Source organism: Anomaloglossus baeobatrachus, chromosome 1 (assembly GCF_048569485.1).
Source record: "Anomaloglossus baeobatrachus isolate aAnoBae1 chromosome 1, aAnoBae1.hap1, whole genome shotgun sequence".
NCBI classification, from domain to species: Eukaryota; Metazoa; Chordata; class Amphibia; order Anura; family Aromobatidae; genus Anomaloglossus; species Anomaloglossus baeobatrachus.
The window spans coordinates 848,704,510-848,726,865 of NC_134353.1; the positions used below are offsets into that span (position 1 = coordinate 848,704,510).

Sequence of the window (22,356 nt, forward strand, 5' to 3'; positions counted from 1 at the left end):
ATGCCTCTTGAGAGGGTGCCTTGATCAGCAAATCGTCCAAGTAAGGGATCACCGAGTGACCCTGAGAGTGGAGGACCGCAACTACTGTAGCCCTGACCTTGGTGAAAACCCGTGGGGCTGTTGCCAGGCCGAACTGCAGTGCCACGAACTGCAGGTGTTCGTCTCCTATGGTGAAGCGCAAGAAGCGTTGGTGCTCTGGAGCCACCGGTACGTGGAGAAAAGCATCTTTGATATCGATCGATGCAAGGAAATCTTCTGGGGACATAGAGTCGATGACGGAGCGGAGGGTTTCCATCCGGAACCGTCTGGTCTATACGTGTTTGTTGAGCAGTTACGGGTCCAGGACAGGACGGAAAGACCCGTCCTTCTTTGTAACCACAAACAGGTTGGAGAAAAACCCGTGACCCTGTTGCTGAAGAGGAACAGGGACCACCACTCCTTCTGCCCTCAGGGTGCCCAGCGCCTGCAGAAGAGCCTCGGCTCGCTCGGGAGGCGGGGATAACCTGAAGAATCGAGTCGGGGGACGAGAGGCGAACTCTAACTTGTAACCGTGAGACAGAATGTCTCTCGCCCAACGGTCTTTTACCCTTGGCAGCCAGGAGTCGCAAAGGCGGGAAAGCCTGCCACCAACCGAGGATGCGGATTGAGGAGACCGAAAGCCATCAAGAAGCCGCTTTGGTAGCGGCACCTCCGGTGGTCTTTTTGACTTAGACCGCCATGAATCGGAGAGCCCTTGATCTATTCAGAGGCCTTTTGGACGAGGAGAATTGGGACCTGCCCGCGCCCCGAAAGAACCGAAACCTCGACTGCCCCATCCTCTGTTGGGGTATGTTCGGTTTGGGCTGGGGTAAAGATGTATCCTTTCCCTTGTATTGTTTGATGATTTCATCCAAATGTTCGCCAAACAGTCGGTCGCCAGAAATTGGCAAACTGGTTAAACGCTTTTTTGGAAGCAGAATCTGCCTTCCAGTTCCGTAGCCACAAGGCCCTGCAGAGTACCACCGAATTGGCGGAGGCAACCGCCATACGGCTCGCAGAGTCCAGGACAGCATTAATAGCGTAAGACGCAAATGCCGACGTCTGTGTGGCTGCGTCAATTTGCGCTTGACCTGCTGAGATAGCTTGTAGCACCCATACGGCTGCAAATGCTGGTGTAAAAGAAGCGCTGATAGCTTCATAGATGGATTTCAACCAGAGCTCCATCTGCCTGTGAGTGGCATCTTTGATTGATAGACGCTATAAGATCGTTCACTATGGCGTCCCCGTCAGGCGTATCAAGATTGAGAGCGGCCTCAGGATCAGAATCCTGATCAGCTGTCTCCGCTTCATCATCCAGGGATTCCCCCCGCTGAGACCCTGACCAATATGAAGATGTCGAGGGAATTTCCCAGCGAGCTCGCTTAGACGGTCAGGGGCTGGGGTCTGTATCAGAGACCTCACTCTGGGATCTATGAGACACCCCGGGGAGACCTCTGGTCCAACTGAGGTGGGCCAGGGAGCAATGATTCAACAGTGCCCCTGTGCTGAGATACCGGTCTGGATTGCTCAGTGGATCCTGCCGGCAGAGGGGTCGTACATGCGGCGCAGGCAGCATAGTAAGCCTGTGGTTTGGCGCTCCTGCCTTTTATGGGCGCCATGCTGTTGACTTCCCTGAGCAACACAATATATATATATATACAGAATCAACTGTGCACCATACAGTGTAAAGCATATCTTATAAACATATGATTTAAAATTACACTCCTGCACAAATGTGGCTAGCACCACAGATGCTGCATACCCCCCGCATAAAGCGGTTGTGAGGCCACCAGGGTCCCTGCCTGGGTCTGTCAGAATTTGTCCCCCTCTGCAGCATTCAAGGAGCTGACAGGAATGGCTGCCGGCTTCTGAGGAGAGGACAGTGAGGGGGGTGGAGTATGCAAAGCATGCTCCAGCCCTCAGTGCTGCTCATCCTGTGCAGCGTCCCGCCCTTCCCCTGCTTGTCAGGGCTGTGGGCGGGAGGAAGAAAGACTAGGCCGCAAAAGCCGGGGACTCGAGTAATAAACGCGGCCGCCGTAAAAGCGCGGCCGCGCGGAAGTCCCCGGGGCACTACAAGTCCCAGCCGCGCCTCAGTGTCAAAACATGACGGCGGCGGTCAGCGCGGTAGTCTCCCTACATAAACACACTCAGCGATGCTGAGTGTGTAATGGCACGGCTGCCGGCGTCCTGAGAGAGGAGGAAGCCGTGGGCGTGACCCTTAGAAAGTGCGGGAACTGGTGCCTCACAGTGCAGTGAGGGGAGTGGAGTATGCAAAGCATGCTCCAGCCCTCACTGCAGCTCGTCTGTAAAGCGTCCCGCCCTTCCCCTGCCTGTCAGGGCTGTGGGCGGGAGGAGGAAACACTAGGCCGTACAAGCCGGGGACTCAAGTAATGAGCGCGGCTGCCATAAAAGCGCGGCCGCGCGGAAGTCCCCGGCGCACTACAAGTCCCAGCCGCGCCTCAGTGTTAAAAACATGGCGGCGGCGGTAGTACGGTAGTCCCCCTACATAAACACACTCAGCGACGCTGAGTGTGTAATGGCACATTAACCCGGTCAGCGCCGCGGTCCCCGGTGCACTAGCACACCCAGCAATGCTGGAGTGTTGCTGTGCGCGGTCCCCACAGGGACACAGAGTACCTTCAAGTAGCAGGGCCATGTCCCTGAACGATACCCGGCTCCTATCCAGCAGAGTCTTAGGAGCTGTGGATGGAGCACGGTCTCAGTGCCTGGAGACCGGTAAGATCCCACTTCACCCAGAGCCCTGAGGGGGATGGGGAAGGAAAACAGCATGTGGGCTCCAGCCTCCGTACCCGCAATGGATACCTCAACCTTAACAACACCGCCGACAAGAGTGGGGTGAGAAGGGAGCATGCTGGGGGCCCTATATGGGCCCACTTTTCTTCCATCCGACATAGTCAGCAGCTGCTGCTGACCCATCTATGGAGCTGTGCTGTGCGTGTCTGACCTCCTTCGCACAAAGCAAAAAACTGAGGAGCCCGTGGGAGCACGGGGGGTGTATAGGCAGAAGGGGAGGGGCTTAACACTTTTAAGTGTAATACTTTGTGCGGCCTCCGGAGGCATAGCCTATACACCAATTGTCTGGGTCTCCCAATAGAGCGACAAAGAAATTGGGATTTCTTGTGCACACAATGCTGTTAAAAACACAGCGCAGCGTTTTGCTAACATTAGAGTCAATGATAAGTTTCTAAACGCATCCTAAATCAAAATCCTAGCGTTTTACATGCTTTTTTGTCATTATATTAAGGGCATGATATGTTCCTTTACACACACACACACACACACACACACACACACACACACACACACACACACACAATTAAATTTATGAAAATCAATAATTTAATGTTATTTTATACACTAATATTAGCACAGTTATCATTTTAATAGAATAAGCTATTTTGTGTATGATTTTAATCATGATATTTATCATATTTTTCCCTTTTTTTCCATAGTTTTGAATGTTTAATCTTTATTTAGCAGTGTATTTGTATTCAAAATGCATCTGACTTTAAACAATAAAAAAAGGATGTAAATCGCGTTAAAAACGCATGCGTATTTATAGCATTTTTGTGGTCAAAACCAAAATGTGACAAAGACCACTTCTGCCAGAGGATGCGTTTAGAACTGCAACTAACTCAACGCAAAGTGCGCACACAGCCTAAAGGTACAATCACCCTTAGCTGCATACTTTACACATTTAATATTACAGTGCAGATTAATGCAGTTTTACATCTCATTCATTTGCTTTTAAAATCTCTAAGATTTACTGCAAACTGTAAAAATCCAATTAGAAAATCAGAGATCCATTCAAATCACTTATTCGGCCAAACGCACATCAACTTTTATGGAAAAGGGGAGAGTGGACAAAGAATGGATCTTGGATGAAAGCAATAGATCTTACTATATAAGAAAGACAATGATAGCTCTGCTCGACATAAGAGCAGACCCATCATGAGCAGCGTTTGGGTCACTGTAACTGGAGATATTAGCATTACCTTTTTGTTTCTGGCGTGGTTTACTGCTGGCCTTACGTGGCTGTCTAGTTCTGGTTTTCTTTTGCTTTCCTTGCTCTAGAGCTTGCTCCAGAAGTTGAGCAAAGAATTCAAAATCAAAATCACTCTTCTCCCCTGATGACAATAAATATAGTTGAAACATGTTCACAATTTCATAAATAGCTATACTTGACTATTATTAGTTAGGTTGAGGACTAAAAATCCAATTTTTTAACCAAAGGCACAACAGTAACTACTTTGGATTTCTTTGGTGATCAAAACATACTTTTGTTAATTTACAGAAACTTACAGTGAATATTTCACTCTGTTTAAAGCATACAGTATCTATTTTAGGGCAGGATCATATATCAATGTCAATAATCAGAAATGACACGCGTGACCCCTGACACGGTTTTCTTATATTACTACCTAAATATCAAATCAATTAATAATGAACATATAGATTAATCGTAAAGTATCGTGTCACACATAGTATTATCCACACAAATAAGAAAAAAAAAAAATTCTGTCCAGTATGGGGACTAGAACCCAGAGCTCTGCATCTGTAAGACAGGACACTTACCACTGAGCTATGTACTCAGTACAGGAAGCTCAGCCTTTAACCCCTTCACGACCATGGACGGATATATCCGTCATGGAGCGTGTCCCGTTAAGCCCCGTCCCCTGCCGCGGGCAGGCGGCGGCGGTCGGCACACATATCAGCTGTTTTCAACAGCTGACATGTGTGCCTGCTAGCCGCGGGTGGAATCGCTTCCACCCGCGGCCATTAACCCCTTAAATCTTGCTGCCAAAGTCTGACAGCAAGATCTAAATGCGCGTGGCCATGTTTTTTACTTACCGCCGCCCCCAAGGAAGTCACGTGTGTGATCACGTGACTATCGGTGGTTGCCATCGTAGCACAGGGTCATGTGATGACGCCTGCAGCTACGAAGTTTCACTTTCGTTTTCCCTCGGCCGAGAGCAGAGGGAAAAAGAAAGTGACTGTATCTGCTGTTTACAGCTGTATAGCTGTGATCAGCAGATAGATAATAGCGATCGGATTGCTGATCGCTATAGCCCCCTAGGGGGACTAGTAAAATAAAAAAAAAAAAAGTAAAAAAAAAAAAAATTAAAAGTTCAAATCACCCCCATTCCCCCCCATTGAAAATTAAATGGTTAAAAAATAATATACACATATTTGGTATCGCCGTGTTCAGAAATACCCGATCTATTAAAATATAAAATCAATTAATCTGATTGGTAAACGGTGTAGTGGCAAAAAAATTCCAAACACCAAAATTACGTTTTTTGGTCGCCGCAAGTTTTACGCAAAATGCAATAACAGGCGATCAAAACGTAGCATCTGCGCAAAAATGGTACCATTAGAAACGTCAGCTCGAGACGCAAAAAATAAGCCGTCACTGAGCCATAGATCCCAAAAAATAAGAACGCTACGTGTTTCGGGAAATGGCGCAAAACGTGCACCACTTTTATTGGACAAACTTGAGGGTTTTTTTAACCCCTTAGGTACAAGTAAACCTATACATGTTTGGTGACTACAAACTCGCACCAACCTCAGGCATCATACCCACACATCAGTTTTACCATATAGTGAACACCTTGAATAAAACATCCCAAAAACTATTGTGCCATCACACTTTTTTGCAATTTTTCCGCATTTGGAATTTTTTTGCTGTTTTTCAGTACACCATATGGTAAAACGTATGGTTTCATTTAAAAGTACAACTTGTCCCGCAAAAAAACAAGCCCTCATATGGCAAGATTGACGGAAAAATAAAAAAGTTACGGCTCTTGGAAGAAGGGGAGCAAAAACAAAAATGCAAAAACGGAAAGTGCCCCGGGGCTGAAAGGGTTAAATTGGTTACATAATTTGCAGTTCAATGGTGTCTGAAACACATTGGGCCTTTCCCACTGATCTCCTCCAAGCCAAAGTCAAATGATGTTTGACTCTGATCAGTGACTTTGATAAGTGAAGAAAGTCACATATCAGATATCACATATCAGAATGAGAATCAGGCCTAGGACACACGGCATGAAAAATCGGAGCGAGGAGTGTAAAAAAACATCGCATTCTACTCGGACAAATATTAGCCTATGTGCCAGCACCCATGAGCGATTGTATGTATGTATGTATGTATTGTTGGTTTCTATGTATGGTTTTTCTTTGTATGGTTGGTATCTATGTATGGTTGTTCTGTTTCTCTTCCTACTGCTAATACACTAAACTGGCATAGATCCTCCTTCGGCTCGGGGTGTACACTGCTAGGGAGGAGTTAACATCTTTTTGTCTACTTAGTGTCAGCCTCCTAGTGACCGCAGCATACACCCATGGTTCTGTGTCCCCCAATGCAACGAGAGAGAAAGAGATTTTACGGTGAGTACACAAAAATCATTCTTTCTGGGTTCAAATCCCCGTAGCAGAAAGAAGGGAATTTTGTTACTTACCGTAAATTCCTTTTCTTCTAGCTCCTATTGGGAGACCCAGACGATTGGGTGTATAGCACTGCCCTCCGGAGGCCACACAAAGCATTACACTAAAAAGTGTAAGGCCCCTCCCCTTCTGGCTATACACCCCCAGTGGGATCACTGGCTCACCAGTTTTAGTGCAAAAGCAAGAAGGAGGAAAGCCAATAACTGGTTTAAACAAATTCACTCCGAAGTAACGTCGGAGAACTGAAAACCGTTCAACATGAACAACATGTGTACCCGAAAAACAACCAAAAATCCCGAAGGACAACAGGGCGGGTGCTGGGTCTCCCAATAGGAGCTAGAAGAAAAGGAATTTACGGTAAGTAACAAAATTCCCTTCTTCTTCGGCGCTCCATTGGGAGACCCAGACGATTGGGACGTCCAAAAGCTGTCCCTGGGTGGGTAAAGAAATACCTCATGTTAGAGCTGCAAAGACAGCCCTCCCCTACGGGGAGGCAACTGCCGCCTGCAGGACTCTTCTACCTAGGCTGGCGTCCGCCGAAGCATAGGTATGCACCTGATAATGTTTGGTGAAAGTGTGCAGACTCGACCAGGTAGCTGCCTGGCACACCTGTTGAGCCGTAGCCTGGTGTCGTAATGCCCAGGACGCACCCACGGCTCTGGTAGAATGGGCCTTCAGCCCTGATGGAACCGGAAGCCCAGCAGAACGGTAGGCTTCAAGAATTGGTTCTTTGATCCATCGAGCCAGGGTGGCCTTGGAAGCCTGCGACCCTTTGCGCTTACCAGCGACAAGGACAAAGAGTGCATCCGAGCGGCGCAGGGGCGCCGTGCGGGAAATGTAGATTCTGAGTGCTCTCACCAGATCCAACAAATGTAGATCCTTTTCATACCGATGAACTGCATGCGGATAAAAGGAAGGCAAGGAGATATCCTGATTAAGGTGAAAAGAGGATACCACCTTAGGGAGAAACTCCTGAATGGGGCGAAGCACCACCTTGTCCTGGTGGAAGACCAGGAAAGGAGCCTTGGATGACAGCGCTGCTAGTTCAGACACTCTCCGAAGAGACGTGACCGCTACCAGAAAAACCACTTTCTGTGAGAGTCGAGAAAGTGACACATCCCTCAGGGGCTCGAAAGGCGGCTTCTGGAGAGCAACAAGGACCTTGTTTAGATCCCACGGATCTAACGGCCGCCTGTACGGAGGTACGATATGACACACCCCCTGCAAGAACGTGCGCACCTTAGAAAGTCGCGCTAGACGCTTCTGAAAAAACACGGATAGTGCTGAAACTTGCCCTTTAAGGGAGCCGAGCGACAAGCCCTTTTCCAACCCAGATTGCAGGAAGGAAAGAAAGACAGGTAACGCGAATGGCCAGGGGGATACTCCTTGTGCAGAGCACCAGGATAAGAAAATCTTCCACGTTCTGTGGTAGATCTTAGCAGAAGTGGACTTCCTAGCCTGTCTCATGGTGGCCACGACCCCTTGGGGTAATCCTGAAGACGCTAGGATCCAGGACTCAATGGCCACACAGTCAGGTTCAGGGCCGCAGAATTCCGATGGAAAAACGGCCCTTGGGACAGTAAGTCTGGACGGTCTGGTAGTGCCCACGGTTGGCCTACCATGAGATGCCACAGATCCGGGTACCACGACCTCCTCGGCCAGTCTGGGGCGACGAGTATGACGCGGCCGCAATCGGATCTGATCTTGCGTAACACTCTGGGCAGGAGTGCCAGAGGTGGAAACACATAAGGGAGCCGGAACTGCGACCAATCTTGCACTAAGGCGTCTGCCGCCAGAGCTCTTTGATCGCGAGACCGCGCTATGAAGGTCGGGACCTTGTTGTTGTGCCGAGACGCCATTAGGTCGACGTCCGGCACCCCCCAGCGGCGGCAGATTTCCTGAAACACGTCCGGGTGAAGGGACCATTCCCCTGCGTCCATGCCCTGGCGACTGAGGAAGTCTGCTTCCCAGTTTTCTACGCCCGGGATGTGAACTGCTGATATGGTGGATGCTCTTTCCTCCACCCACATCAGAATCCGCCGGACTTCCTGGAAGGCTTGCCGACTGCGTGTCCCTCCTTGGTGGTTGATGTATGCCACCGCTGTGGAGTTGTCCGACTGAATTCGGATTTGCTTTCCTTCCAGCCACTGCTGGAAGGCCAATAGGGCAAGATACACTGCCCTGATTTCCAGAACATTGATCTGAAGTGTGGACTCCTGCTGAGTCCACGTCCCTTGAGCCCTGTGGTGGAGAAAAACTGCTCCCCACCCTGACAGACTCGCGTCTGTCGTGACCACTGCCCAGGATGGGGGCAGGAACGATCTTCCCTGTGATAATGAGGTGGGAAGAAGCCACCATTGCAGAGAGTCCTTGGCCGTCTGAGAAAGGGAGACCTTCCTGTCTAGGGAAGTCGTCTTCCCGTCCCATTGGCGGAGAATGTCCCATTGAAGTGGGCGCAGATGAAACTGCGCGAACGGGACTGCCTCCATTGCTGCCACCATCTTCCCTAGGAAGTGCATGAGGCGCCTTAAGGGGTGCGACTGACCCTGAAGGAGAGACTGCACCCCTGTCTGTAGAGACCGCTGCTTGTCCAGCGGAAGCTTCACTATCGCTGAGAGAGTATGAAACTCCATGCCAAGATACGTTAGTGATTGAGTCGGTGCCAGGTTTGACTTTGAAAAGTTGATGATCCACCCGAAAGTCTGGAGAGTCTCCAGCGCAACATTCAGGCTGTGTTGGCATGCCTCTTGAGAGGGTGCTTTGACAAGTAGATCGTCCAAGTAAGGGATCACCGAGTGTCCCTGAGAATGCAAGACTGCTACCACTGCCGCCATGACCTTGGTGAAAACCCGTGGTGCTGTCGCCAGACCAAATGGCAGAGCTACGAACTGGAGATGGTCGTCTCCTATCACGAAACGTAGAAAACGTTGGTGCTCTGTAGCAATCGGCACGTGGAGATAAGCATCTTTGATGTCTATTGATGCAAGGAAATCTCCTTGAGACATTGAGGCAATGACGGATCGGAGGGATTCCATCCGGAACCGCCTGGCGTTCACATGCTTGTTGAGCAGCTTTAGGTCCAGAACAGGACGGAACGAGCCGTCCTTTTTTGGAACCACGAAAAGATTGGAGTAAAAACCTTGCCCTTGTTCCTGCAGAGGAACAGGGATCACCACTCCTTCTGCTTTTAGTGAGCACACCGCCTGCAGAAGGGCATCTGCTCGGTCGGGATGTGGGGAGGTTCTGAAGAACCGAGGCGGAGGACGAGAACTGAATTCTATCCTGTACCCGTGAGACAAAATGTCTGCTACCCACCGGTCTTTGACCTGTGGCAGCCAAATGTCGCAAAAGCGGGAGAGCCTGCCACCGACCGAGGATGCGGAGGGATGAGGCCGAAAGTCATGAGGCAGCCGCCTTGGAAGCGGTTCCTCCGGTTGCTTTCTTGGGGCGTGACTGAGCCCGCCAGGAATCTGAGCTCCTTTGCTCCTTCTGAGTCCCTTTGGACGAGGAGAATTGGGTCTTGCTGGAGCCTCGAAAGGACCGAAACCTCGACTGCCACTTCCTCTGTTGAGGTTTGCTGGATCTGGGCTGGGGTAAGGAGGAGTCCTTACCCTTGGATTGCTTAATGATTTCAGCCAATTGTTCACCAAACAGTCTATCTACAGATAGCGGCAAGCTGGTTAAACATTTTTTGGAAGCAGAATCCGCTTTCCATTCCTTTAACCACAAGGCTCTGCGCAAGACAACAGAGTTGGCAGACGCAATTGAGGTACGGCTTGTAGAGTCCAGGACAGCGTTGATAGCGTAAGTCGCAAACGCAGACATTTGCGAGGTTAGGAACGCTACTCGCGGCACTGCTGGACATATGATAGAGTCCACCTGTGCCAGACCAGCTGAAATAGCTTGGAGTGCCCACACGGCCGCGAATGCTGGAGCAAACGACGCGCCAATAGCTTCATAGACAGACTTTAACCAAAGGTCCATCTGTCTGTCATTGGCATCTTTAAGTGAAGCCCCATCTTCCACTGCAACTATGGATCTAGCTGCCAGCCTGGAGATTGGGGGGTCCACCTTTGGACACTGGGTCCAGCGTTTGACCACGTCAGGGGGAAAAGGATAACGTGTATCCTTAAGACGTTTGGAGAAACGCTTGTCTGGGTAAGCATGGTGTTTCTGGACTGATTCTCTGAAGTCAGCGTGGTCCAGAAAAGTACTCAGTTTAGGCTTGGGATACCTGAAATGGAACTTCTCCTGCTGTGCAGCTGCCTCCTCTGCAGAAGGGGCAGGGGGAGAAATTTCCAATAGACTATTGATGGCCCCTATAAGGTCATTTACCATGGCGTCACCATCAGGAGTATCCAGATTGAGAGCGGTTTCAGGATTAGACTCCTGATCACCCTCCTCTGTCTCATCATGTAGAGACTCTTCTCGCTGAGACCCTGATCCGCGTGATGACGTGGGGGGTCTCTCCCAGCGAGGACGCTTAGGCTGCCTGGGACTGTCATCTGAATCAGAGCCGTCAGGCTGAGATGCCTGGGACCCCCTTGAAGCACTGATTAACTCCAACTGAGGGGGACCGGGGAACATTGACGCAGCAGTGTCCATGGACTGAGTAACTGGCCTGGCCTGCAAGGTCTCTAGGATTTTTGTCATAGTGACAGACATCCTGTCAGCAAAAACAGCAAACTCTGTCCCCGTCACCGGGACAGGGTTCACCGGCGACTCTGCCTGGGCCACTACCACCATAGGCTCCGGCTGACGAAGTGGCACCGGGACCGAACATTGCACACAATGGGGGTCATTATAACCTGCCGGTAGATTAGCCCCACAAGCGGCACAAGCAGCGTTCACAGCCCGTGTCTTGGCACCCTTGCGTTTTGCAGATGACATGTTGTCGTCTCCTCAGAGCAATAGGGGTATACAGCCAAGAAGCAACTTTACAGTGCAATATATATCGATATATCTGGTACAGGAAAAAGTACACTAAATAACACTGTGGCACTAGTGGGGCCAGCACGAATGTGCTGCTTACCAGTTACCGCCCGCTTAACGCGGGTGTGTGGTCGCCAGAAATCCCTTGTCTGGGTCTCCCAGAGCCTGTGTCCGTTCCCCAGCCAGACTGCATGCAGGAATGGCTGCCGGCGTCTCTGTGGAGGGGGGGCGGGCCCTGGGTGTGCTCAGACAAAAAGCGGGAAACCTGCGTCCCACTGTGCTCAGTGAGAGGGCTGGAGCATGTAAATAAGGCTCCAGCCCTCGGCGCTGACGATTGCACAACGCCTGTCCCCTTCCCTGATTGACAGGGAGGGGGCGGGAACGAAGCGGAGCTAGGCCGCAAAAGCCGGGGACTAGATTTATAAGCGCCGCCGTCGTAAAAGCACGGTCGGCGCTAAGTCCCCGGCGCACTACAAGTCCCAGCCGCGCCGCCGCTCCCGGAGCGACCGGCGCGGTAGTTCCCCAACACAAAGTCACTCAGCTAAGCTGCAGTGACTCAAACCCCAGCGCGCAGCGCTACTGTCCCCGGCGCACTAGCACACCCAGCAAGTCTGGAGTGTGCGCGGCCAGTCCATAGGGGGACACAGAGTACCTGAATGTTGCAGGGCCTTGTCCCTGAACGGTACCCCGGCTCCTTATCCAGCAGGTTCAATGGGTCTGTGGACGGAGCCCGGCCTCAGGGCTTGGAGGCCGGTAAGATCCCACTTCCTCAGAGCCCCTTCGGGGGATGGGGAAGGAAAACAGCATGTGGGCTCCAGCCTCCGTACCCGCAATGGGTACCTCAACCTTACAAACCGCAAGTGGGGTGAGAAGGGAGCATGCTGGGGGCCCTAATATGGGCCCTCTTTTCTTCCATCCGATATAGTCAGCAGCTACTGCTGACTAAACAGTGGAGCTATGCGTGGATGTCTGACCTCCTTCGCACAAAGCAGAAAACTGGTGAGCCAGTGATCCCACTGGGGGTGTATAGCCAGAAGGGGAGGGGCCTTACACTTTTTAGTGTAATGCTTTGTGTGGCCTCCGGAGGCAGTGCTATACACCCAATCGTCTGGGTCTCCCAATGGAGCGCCGAAGAAAACCCTGTTATACCCAAAAATCATTTCAAAATGTAATCATTCCAAAGCCCAAGCATTTCCCATCAGTTACACAATACATCTTATAGAAAATCACTTACTAAAAGCCTTGTCTATCCTCCATCCGTTCACTCGTTCTTCCCTCTTAAATTTGTTCTAAAAAGTTTAAAGAAAAGTAAGTATAACTAAAACATTGTCTCTTTAAAATGTTTAATGGCAAATACCAGAAACTTTATTTTTTTTGCTTCTGTATCCCCATATTCATAAGTCTGCAATTGCATATATGTGTCTCCCACACAGCTAAAGGATTGTTTGTTCCTTAGAGAAGATACAGCACATGGTCCCATCACACCATCTTGTGCTGGTAGCTGCTGACTGACCGAAAGTCAAAAGTTACGTCACAAACTCTCAATACAAGTCTATGAGGGCCAGAACAAGGCCAGAATGAGGCTCTCTTAGACTTGTATTGAAGGGTGACCTCCGGCGCGCTCCATGAAACACTAAAGCTGCCGGCAGGTCACAAATCACTAACGAGCAACTGGAGAGGTGAAGGCGCTAGGAGGGAAAGGAACTTAGATTTTAAGCACCACTCCAGCTGTGAAACACAGCAGAAAAACAAAAACAAAAAAACTCTGGAGTGGTGCTTTAAGGCAAAAAGTTAAAGTGGAACTGAAATTTTGTAAAAACTGTTTTTATATTACAGGCCCTGCATTGTGTGTCTGACATGTGGAGATCTGGGTCCAAAGACTCCCACCGACCAGTCAAAACATCGAGCTGCGTATACAAAGGCTGCGCACAGAGTGGTGTACAAGCCCAACAATAAGGCTATGGGTCCGTATACCGGCCTGTGAAAGAATGTATTAGACCCATAAATGTAATAGTCCGCTCCTACACCGCTCTGTGCGCGTGGCACACTACCAAACTTAAAAGCAGTGTTTTCACCAATCAATGGGGGTCTCAGGACCTGAACACCCACTGCTCAGAAATACCAAGCAGCACCACATATGACTGCCTTTATGAGATTAGTGACACTTTATAGCGGCCGTCCACCCCTTGACCCAAAAGTGAATATTCATTTCTACTCCTTCTCTACCATAGATCGGAACACTATTCTCTTCATGGGTCTGATCCACATCTCCCCTGTCTTTTCAGTGGTGTGGGGTGAGAACAATGAGGCAGAGACAGGAGATGCCCGATTCAGACTTTCAGCGTCCCCCATGCCTCTGCATCAGCCATTTTGGCCATGAAGAGAACAGGACACCGATCTCAGAGGGGCAAAAAGCTGCAGAATGGAGGCCAATAGGAATAATGACTAAATATTAGCAAAGAAGGGAATTTTGTTTACTTACCGTAAATTCCTTTTCTTCTAGCTCCAATTGGGAGACCCAGACAATTGGGTGTATAGCTTCTGCCTCCGGAGGCCACACAAAGTATTACACTCAAAAGTGTAACCCCTCCCCTCTGCCTATACACCCTCCCGTGCCTCACGGGCTCCTCAGTTTTGGTGCAAGAGCAGGAAGGAGGAAACTTATAAATTGGTCTAAGGTAAATTCAATCCGAAGGATGTTCGGAGAACTGAAACCAAAGAAACAATTGAACAACAAGCCCGAAGGGAACAGGGGCGGGTGCTGGGTCTCCCAATAGGAGCTAGAAGAAAAGGAATTTACGGTAAGTAAACAAAATTCCCTTCTTCTTTGTCGCTCCATTGGGAGACCCAGACAATTGGGACGTCCAAAAGCAGTCCCTGGGTGGGTAAAAGAATACCTCGATAAATAGAGCCGACACGGCTCCCTCTTACAGGTGGGCAACCGCCGCCTGAAGGACTCGCCTACCTAGACTGGCATCTGCCGAAGCATAGGTATGCACTTGATAGTGTTTTGTGAAGGTGTGCAGACTAGACCAGGTAGCTGCCTGACACACCTGCTGAGCCGTCGCCCGGTGCCGCAATGCCCAGGACGCACCCACGGCTCTGGTAGAATGGGCTTTCAGCCCCGAAGGAAGCGGAAGCTCCGAAGAACGGTAAGCTTCAAGAATCGGTTCCTTGATCCACCGAGTCAAGGTTGACTTGGAAGCCTGCGAACCCTTACGCTGACCGGCGACAAGTACAAGGAGTGCATCTGAACGGCGCAGGGGCGCTGTGCGAGACACGTAGTACCGGAGTGCTCTCACTAGATCTAATGAGTGCAAATCCTTTTCACATCGGTGAATTGGATTAGGGCAAAAAGAAGGTAAGGTGATATCCTGATTGGATGAAAAGGAGATACCACCTTAGGGAGAAATTCCGGAACAGGAAGCAGAACCACCTTATCCTGGTGAAAAACCAGGAAGGGGGCTTTGCATGACAGCGCTGCAAGATCCGACACTCTTCGGAGTGATGTAACTGCCACTAGAAATGCCACCTACTGCGAAAGACGTGATAAGGAGACATCTCGCAGCGGCTCGAAAGGTGGTTTCTGAAGAGCCGTTAGCACCCTGTAAAGGTCCCAGGGCTCTAGTGGGCGCTTGTAAGGTGGGACTATGTGGCATACTCCTTGCAGGAACGTGCGGACCTGCGGGAGCCTGGCCAGGCGCCTTTGAAAAAATACTGAGAGCGCCGATACTTGTCCCTTGAGAGAGCTTAGTGACAAACCTTTGTCCATTCCAGATTGAAGGAAGGAAAGAAAAATGGGTAAGGCAAAAGGCCAGGGAGTAAACCCATTCACAGAGCACCAGGACAAGAATATCCGCCAAGTCCTGTAATAGATCTTGGCGGACGTCGGTTTCCTGGCTTGTCTCATAGTGGCAATGACATCCTGAGATAACCCTGACGATGCTAGGAGCCAGGACTCAATGGCCACACAGTCAGGTTGAGGGCCGCAGAATTCAGATGGAAAAACGGCCCTTGTGACAGCAAGTCTGTGCGGTCTGGAAGGGCCCACGGTTGACCCACCGTGAGATGCCACAGATCCGGGTACCACGACCGCCTTGGCCAGTCTGGAGCGACGAGAATGGCGCGGCGGCAGTCGGACCTGATCTTGCGTAATACTCTGGGTAGCATCGCCAGAGGAGGAAACACATAAGGCAGTTGAAACTGCGACCAATCCTGTACTAATGCATCCGCCGCCAGAGATCTGTGAACTGCGGAGATGGTGGATGCTGTGGCTTCCACCCACTGCAGAATTCGCCGTACTTCCTGGAAGGCTTGACGACTGCGAGTGCCGCCCTGGTGATTGATGTAGGCGACTGCAGTGGCGTTGTCCGACTGGATACGGATCTGCCTGCCCTCCAGCCACTGATGGAACGCCAATAGGGCTAGATACACTGCCCTTATCTCCAGAACATTGATCTGAAGGGAAGACTCCCTCGGAGTCCAGGTCCCCTGAGCCCTGTGGTGGAGAAACACTGCTCCCCAACCTGACAGGCTCGCGTCCGTGGTGACCACAGCCCAGGTTGGGGGCAGGAAGGATTTTCCCTGCGATAGAGAAGTGGGAAGAAGCCACCACTGAAGAGACGTCTTGGTTGCCAGGGAAAGAGAGACATTCTTGTCGAGGGAAGTCGATCTCTTGTCCCACTTGTGGAGAATGTCCCATTGGAGTGGGCGTAGATGAAATTGCGCGAAGGGCACTGCCTCCATCGCTGCCACCATCTTCCCTAGGAAGTGCATGAGGTGCCTTATGTAGGACCGCCACAACGGATGCCATGACTTTGGTGAAAACCCGTGGGGCTGTCGCCAAGCCGGAAGGCAATGCCACGAACTGAAGGTGTTCGTCCCCTATGGCGAAACGCAAGAAGCGTTGATGTTCGGGTGCGATCGGCACATGGAGATAAGCATCTTTGATGTCGATCGATGCGAGAAAGTCTCCCTGTGACATCGAAGCGATGACCGAGCGGAGAGATTCCATCCTGAACCGTCTGGTTCTCACATGTTTGTTGAGCAGTTTGAGTTCCAGAACGAGACGGAATCCTGAGGGGGGAAGGGAATCACAACTCCTTCTGTCTTCAGAGCGGCCACTGCCTGAAGAAGTGCGTCGGCCCGAGCAGGGGGGGGGGGGAGGTTGTGAAGAAACGAGTTGGAGGACGAGAGATGAACTCTATCCTGTAACCGTGAGACAGAATGTCTCTCACCCATCGGTCTTGAACATGTGGCCACCAGGTGTCGCAAAAGCGGGAGAGCCTGCCACCGACCGAGGATGCGGTTCGGGGATGCCAAGAGTCATGAGGAGGCCGCCTTGGAGGCAGTGCCTCCGGCAGCCTTTTGGGGGCGTGACTTAGACCGCCACGCGTAGGAGTTCCTCTGACCTTTCTCCGGCCTATTGGACGAAAAGGATTGGGACTTGGCGGAGGGGCGAAAGGACCGAAACCTCGATTGTATCTTACGTTGCTGAGGTCGCTTCGGTCTGGAATGGGGTAAGGAGGAGTCCTTTCCCTCTCATCCAATCGTTCTCCAAACAATCGGTCGCCAGAAAACGGCAAACCGGTTAGGAATCTCTTGGAAGCCGAGTCTGCCTTCCATTCGCGCAGCCACATGGCTCTGCGGACTGCCACAGAATTAGCGGATGCGACCGCTGTACGGCTAGCAGAGTCTAGGACTGCATTCATGGCGTATGAAGAAAAACGCCGACGCCTGAGAAGTCAAAGACGCAACCTGCAGAGCAGAAGTACGTGTGACCGCATTAATCTCGGTTAGACAAGCAGAGATAGCTTGGAGTGCCCACACGGCTGCAAAAGCCGGGGCAAAGGACGCGCCCGTGGCTTCATAGATGGATTTCACCAGGAGCTCTATCTGCCTGTCAGTGGCATCTTTTAGCGATGAGCCATCTGCAACCGATACCACAGATCTAGCCGCCAATCTAGAGACTGGAGGATCCACCTTGGGACACTGAGCCCAACCCTTAACTACGTCAGAGGGGAAGGGGTAACGTGTGTCAGCAAGGCGCTTAGTAAAGCGCTTGTCCGGAACCGCTCTGGGTTTCTGGACAGCATCCTTGAAGTTAGAGTGGTCGAAAAACGCACTCCGTGTACGTTTGGGGAACCGAAACTGGTGTTTCTCCTGCTGAGAAGCCGAATCCTCTATAGGTGGAGGCGGGGGAGATAGATCTAACACCTGGTTGATGGACGAGATAAGATCATTTACTAAGGCGTCCCCTTCAGGTGTATCAAGGTTGAGGGCAACGTCATGGTCAGAGCCCTGAGCTGCGACCTCCGCCTCGTCCTCCAGCGAGTCCTCCAGCCGGGAACCTGAGCAGCGTGATGAAGCTGATGATTCCAAGCGGGCCCGCTTAGCTGGTCTGGGGCTGTGGTCCGTGGAGGAGTCCTCCACGTGAAACCTAGAGCCCACCCCGGGAGCGCGCTGCGGCGTGGACCGAGAGGGACCTGGAGGCGCCGATCCAACAGTGCCCGGGGCCTGTGTAAGGACCGGTCTGGACTGCAAGGCTTCCAGCAGCTTGGCAGACCATTTGTCCATAGACTTAGCCATGGATTGTGAAAGTGACTCAAAGAGCTTGTCAGCAAACACTACAAACTCTGTCTCTGCCGCCTGGACAGTGGTAGCATGGGGGTCTACCTGAGCCGAGGGGCCCACAAGTGGTCGCGGCTCCAGCTGAGTCAGTGTAACAGGGGTCGAGCATTGCTCACAGTGAGGGTAGGTGGAACCCGCAGGCAACATAGCCCCACAAGAGGTACAGGTCGCAAAGAAACCCTGTGCCTTAGCGCTCTTGCTCCTTGTGGACGACATGCTGTTGTGTCCCAGGAGAGTGATCACAGAGGGTATAAGGGAAGAGTATACAGCCCGGCCGAACAGAGATCTACATATATATATATATATATATATATATATAAAGATATATAATACGTATCTATTCAGGCAACCCAGGGGGACCAGCACCGAATGACCGGTGTGGCTTACCGACCGCTAAAAAGCGGCGTGTGTGTCCTCCAGATTCCCTGCTCCAGGTCTCCCAGCGGTGAAGAGCTCTTTCCTGATGATTCTCCAGCGCTGAAAAAAATGGCTGCTGGAGCTCTCAGAGGGGGAGTGGAGCGGTGGGCGGCACCAGGAAAAAGTGCGGGAATCTGGGGTCCCTATTGTGATCAAAGAGGGGGGAGGAAGCATACAGGATGCTCCGGCCCTCACTGCCGACGTCAGGACGGCTGTCCCGCCCCTACCCTGACAGACAGGTCCGGGGGCGGGAGTCTTGCCAGTAGGCCGCAACTGAAGCCGGAGACTAAATTTATGACCGCGGCCGACAAGCAGGCGCGGTCGGCGCGGAAGTCCCCCGGCTTTCACGGATCAGCAGCCGCTGTGTGTCCCAGGCAGCGTCCGGTCGGCTGTCCCGCCCCTACCCTGACAGACAGGTCCGGGGGCGAGATTTTGCAAGTAGGCCGCAACTGAAGCCGGGGACTAAATTTATGACCGCGGCCGACAAACAGGCGCGTTCGGCGCGGAAGTCCCCCGGCTTTCACGGCCTAGCAGCCCTTGCAGCGTCCGGGTGCCAGGCGCTCCATGAACCGTCCCCATGGGGACACAGAGTACCTGACAGATGCAGGGCCCGGTCCCTGATAAAGAAAATACTCCGGCCCGGCAGATTCCACACAGGGGCTGCGGAGGGAGCACGGTCCCAGTACCTGGATGACCGCTCAGGATCCCACTTCTCCCAGAGCCCCCAAGGGATGGTGAAGGAAATACGGCATGAGGCTCCGGCCGTCGTACCCGCAATGGGTACCTCAACCTTAACAGCACCGCCGACGTAGTGGGGTGAGAAGGGAGCATGCCGGGGGCCCCGTGGGAGCCCTCTTTTCTTCCAACCGATAACATCAGCAGCTGCTGCTGACTAAAATGGGAATGCATGAGTGGATGTGTGCCTCCTTCCACACAAAGCATAAAACTGAGGAGCCCGTCAGGCACGGGAGGGTGTATAGGCAGAGGGGAGGGGTTACACTTTTGAGTGTAATACTTTGTGTGGCCTCCGGAGGCAGAAGCTATACACCCAATTGTCTGGGTCTCCCAATGGAGCGACAAAGAAATGTACAGTTAGGCCTAAGTCACACGGCGAGAAAAACAGTGCGAGTGGAGTGCGATAAAACATGGCATTCCACTCGGACCAATGCTAGCCTGTGTGTCAGCGCACCTGAGCGATTATTTTCTCAGCCCTAATCGGACTGAGAAAACAATCGCAGCATGCTGTGATTGTAATCCGAGACTCTTTCTCTCGCACCCATTCAAGTGAATGGGGCGAGAGAAAAATCGCACTGCACTTGCGGTACACCGGTGTACTGCCAGTGCAGTGCGAGAATGGCAATAGCCGGCTACGCAGGAGAGAGGGAGAGAAATCCCTCCCTCCCCTCGCAGCTGAGGTCTGCTCGCACGAACGGACCTCAGTCGCAGGGACACTCGCATGACACTCTGCTCTGCTGTACTGCCAGCACAAGCTGAATGTCATGCAAGTGGATCGCAGTAGTCCCCGTGTGGCCCCAGCCTTAGGCTATGCTCACACACTGCATCTTTTCTTAACCACAAAGATGCAGCGTTTTTGACCCCAAAGAAACACACCCGCGGCAAAAGCCCAATGGGGTTTTTTTTGTTGTTTGTTTTTGTTTTTGTTTTAAAGTCAAATCTATTGACTGAAAGTGCTCAAAAAAGCTAGCAAAAAGAATTGACACGCTGCATCTTCAAAAACTCAGCCATGATGCAACCAACAAAAGATGCCCAGTGTAGACAGCAAAATAGAAATCTCATAGACTTTGCTAGGGGAAGGAAATGCATGCATGTAGGTGCATCTTTGTGACCTCTAAAATGCACCAAAAACGCAGTAAAAGATGCAGTGTGTGAACATAGCCTTACATCTACTATAGAGGGGGGGGTTCGGTATACATTTGTATAGCTGAGCAGGAATTTATTGTGAACATTTTTGGCCAGTCAGTGTAAGTGGCCACAGAATCCAGCCATTGGCCACTGCTTCTATTTCTACAGAGAACAGATGGAATATGTTATAAGAGAATAACCTATTCTTTAAATTCGGTTTTTCTACTAAATATATATTTTTTTTTACATCTTGGCAATGTTTTTTTTTTTTTCACTATATCACAATCTTTATTAACATTTAGAAGTCCCGCAGTTTTCACACTACCACAGGGGAATTTTTACACCAACTTTTTGTTTCAGGAAATCCATGTAAACATGAGCCGCCGTGAACACCGACATATAGCAAAAACAAAACCCGAGCACTCAATGAGGAAGGGGAGAGGTATATGGATGCAAGTGTATATTTTATTTACAACCGACAAAGTGCAAAATGTGAACCCTGACACATAGCAACAAACCAACGTTTCGGTTTATCAGACCTTTCTCAAGGCTGTTGCTTATTATAGAGATGCTAGGGCATATGGGTCTCGCAAGGAAAGCCGTCAGGGTAGAGAGTAAGTGGAGGGCATCACATTCAGCAGTATGCGGTATCGTGGTGGTGGTGGTGGTGATGTGGTGAATATACACAAAGGCAGAGACTGCTGTCCTTGCGACCCGTATGCCCTAGCATCTCTATAATAAGCAACAGCCTTGAGAAAGGTCTGATAAACCGAAACATTGGTTTGTTACCATGTGTCAAGGTTCACATTTTGCACTTTGTCGGTTGTAAAATATACACTTGCATCCATATACCTCTCTCCTTCCTCATTGAGTGCTCGGGTTTTGTTTTTGCTACATGTTATAGATTTATTACCCTACAGCACCTATATTTACAGCAGTTGTAGCCAGACTTTTCCCCTATTACCGTGAACACTGACGTCCTGAACGTCTACATCATTTTCTGATGACACATTCCCTTTAACCAAACAGAAAATGAATAAAACAGCAACTCACCTTAATCTCTATTCTCTTTCTGTGAGGGAAAAGGTGGCTGATCATAGAAAAGTCTGTTCCCACCATACTGATGGCCAAGAAGAACAGATCGGTTTCTAAAACATAAACAAGTGTGCCGTAAGATAGATACCTCTAAAATCAGAAGACAACTGAAGGAGGACATAGTATACGGACCTTGATTAGACCACGGCTTTGAATAAATGTTCTTCCGAAAACTAGTATATGTTGTGGTGGAACCTCTTTCAAAGATGGGATCGTTCCCTTCAACAATCGGCGCTTTATTTCTTGTCACTTCTACAGTTAAACTGAAATCCCAAAAACGATCAGTTAAATATTTGGACCTTTATCTGTAGTAGAGCACAATACTTATTTTAACACAGGACTTCTGGATTTTTTCTGGATTTTTTTCTGAGCTCCGAACCCCTGAAGTAATGCAAATCCCACTGGAAATGGCTACAATACTAAGCCAAATTGAGAAGGAAACCTGGAAAAAAAGGATTTTTGTGTACTCACCGTAAAATCGTTTTCTCTTAGCCATCATTGGGGGACACAGGACCATGGGTGTTATGCTGCCTATCCATAGGAGGACACTAAGTAGATGCAAAATCATAGCTCCTCCTCTGCAGTATACACCCCCTGGCCGGGCCAGGCAGTCTCAGTTTTAGTACACAAGCAGTAGGAGAAAAAAAGCAGTAAAAAACTTCTCAACAGAGTAACATGAGAAAAGAAGAGTCAAAACCAAATAAGGTACTGAGAGAACCAAGGCCCCGCAGGGCAACAGGGTGGGTGCTGTGTCCCCCAATGATGGCTAAGAGAAAACTATTTTACGGTGAGTACACAAAAATCCGTTTTTCTCTGATGCCTCATTGGGGGACACAGGACCATGGGATGTCCTAAAGCAGTCCATGGGTGGGAAACATAAAAGAAGACAACACAACCCAAGGACTAGGAACCAGTCCCAGACAGCCTGGAGCGCCT

At 50.6% G+C, this 22,356-nt stretch overlaps 1 protein-coding gene across 4 annotated transcripts in view; it reads right to left on the reverse strand.

The window, feature by feature from the left end:
* BDP1 (BDP1 general transcription factor IIIB subunit) overlaps positions 1-22,356 on the reverse strand; it is a 260,324-nt gene that overhangs the window by 184,768 nt on the left and 53,200 nt on the right. For all 4 annotated transcript variants that reach the window (XR_012727216.1, XR_012727217.1, XM_075325283.1 and 1 more), the window contains exons 6-9: positions 21,553-21,683; positions 21,379-21,473; positions 12,650-12,704; positions 4,035-4,166 (exon numbers count right to left, since the gene is read on the reverse strand). Coding sequence is in view for 2 of the 4 variants with exons in the window: in XM_075325283.1 (XP_075181398.1) it covers positions 4,035-4,166; positions 12,650-12,704; positions 21,379-21,473; positions 21,553-21,683 (413 nt within the window). In the remaining 2 variants the exon portion in view is untranslated. The remainder of the gene's footprint in view (positions 1-4,034; positions 4,167-12,649; positions 12,705-21,378; positions 21,474-21,552; positions 21,684-22,356) is intronic.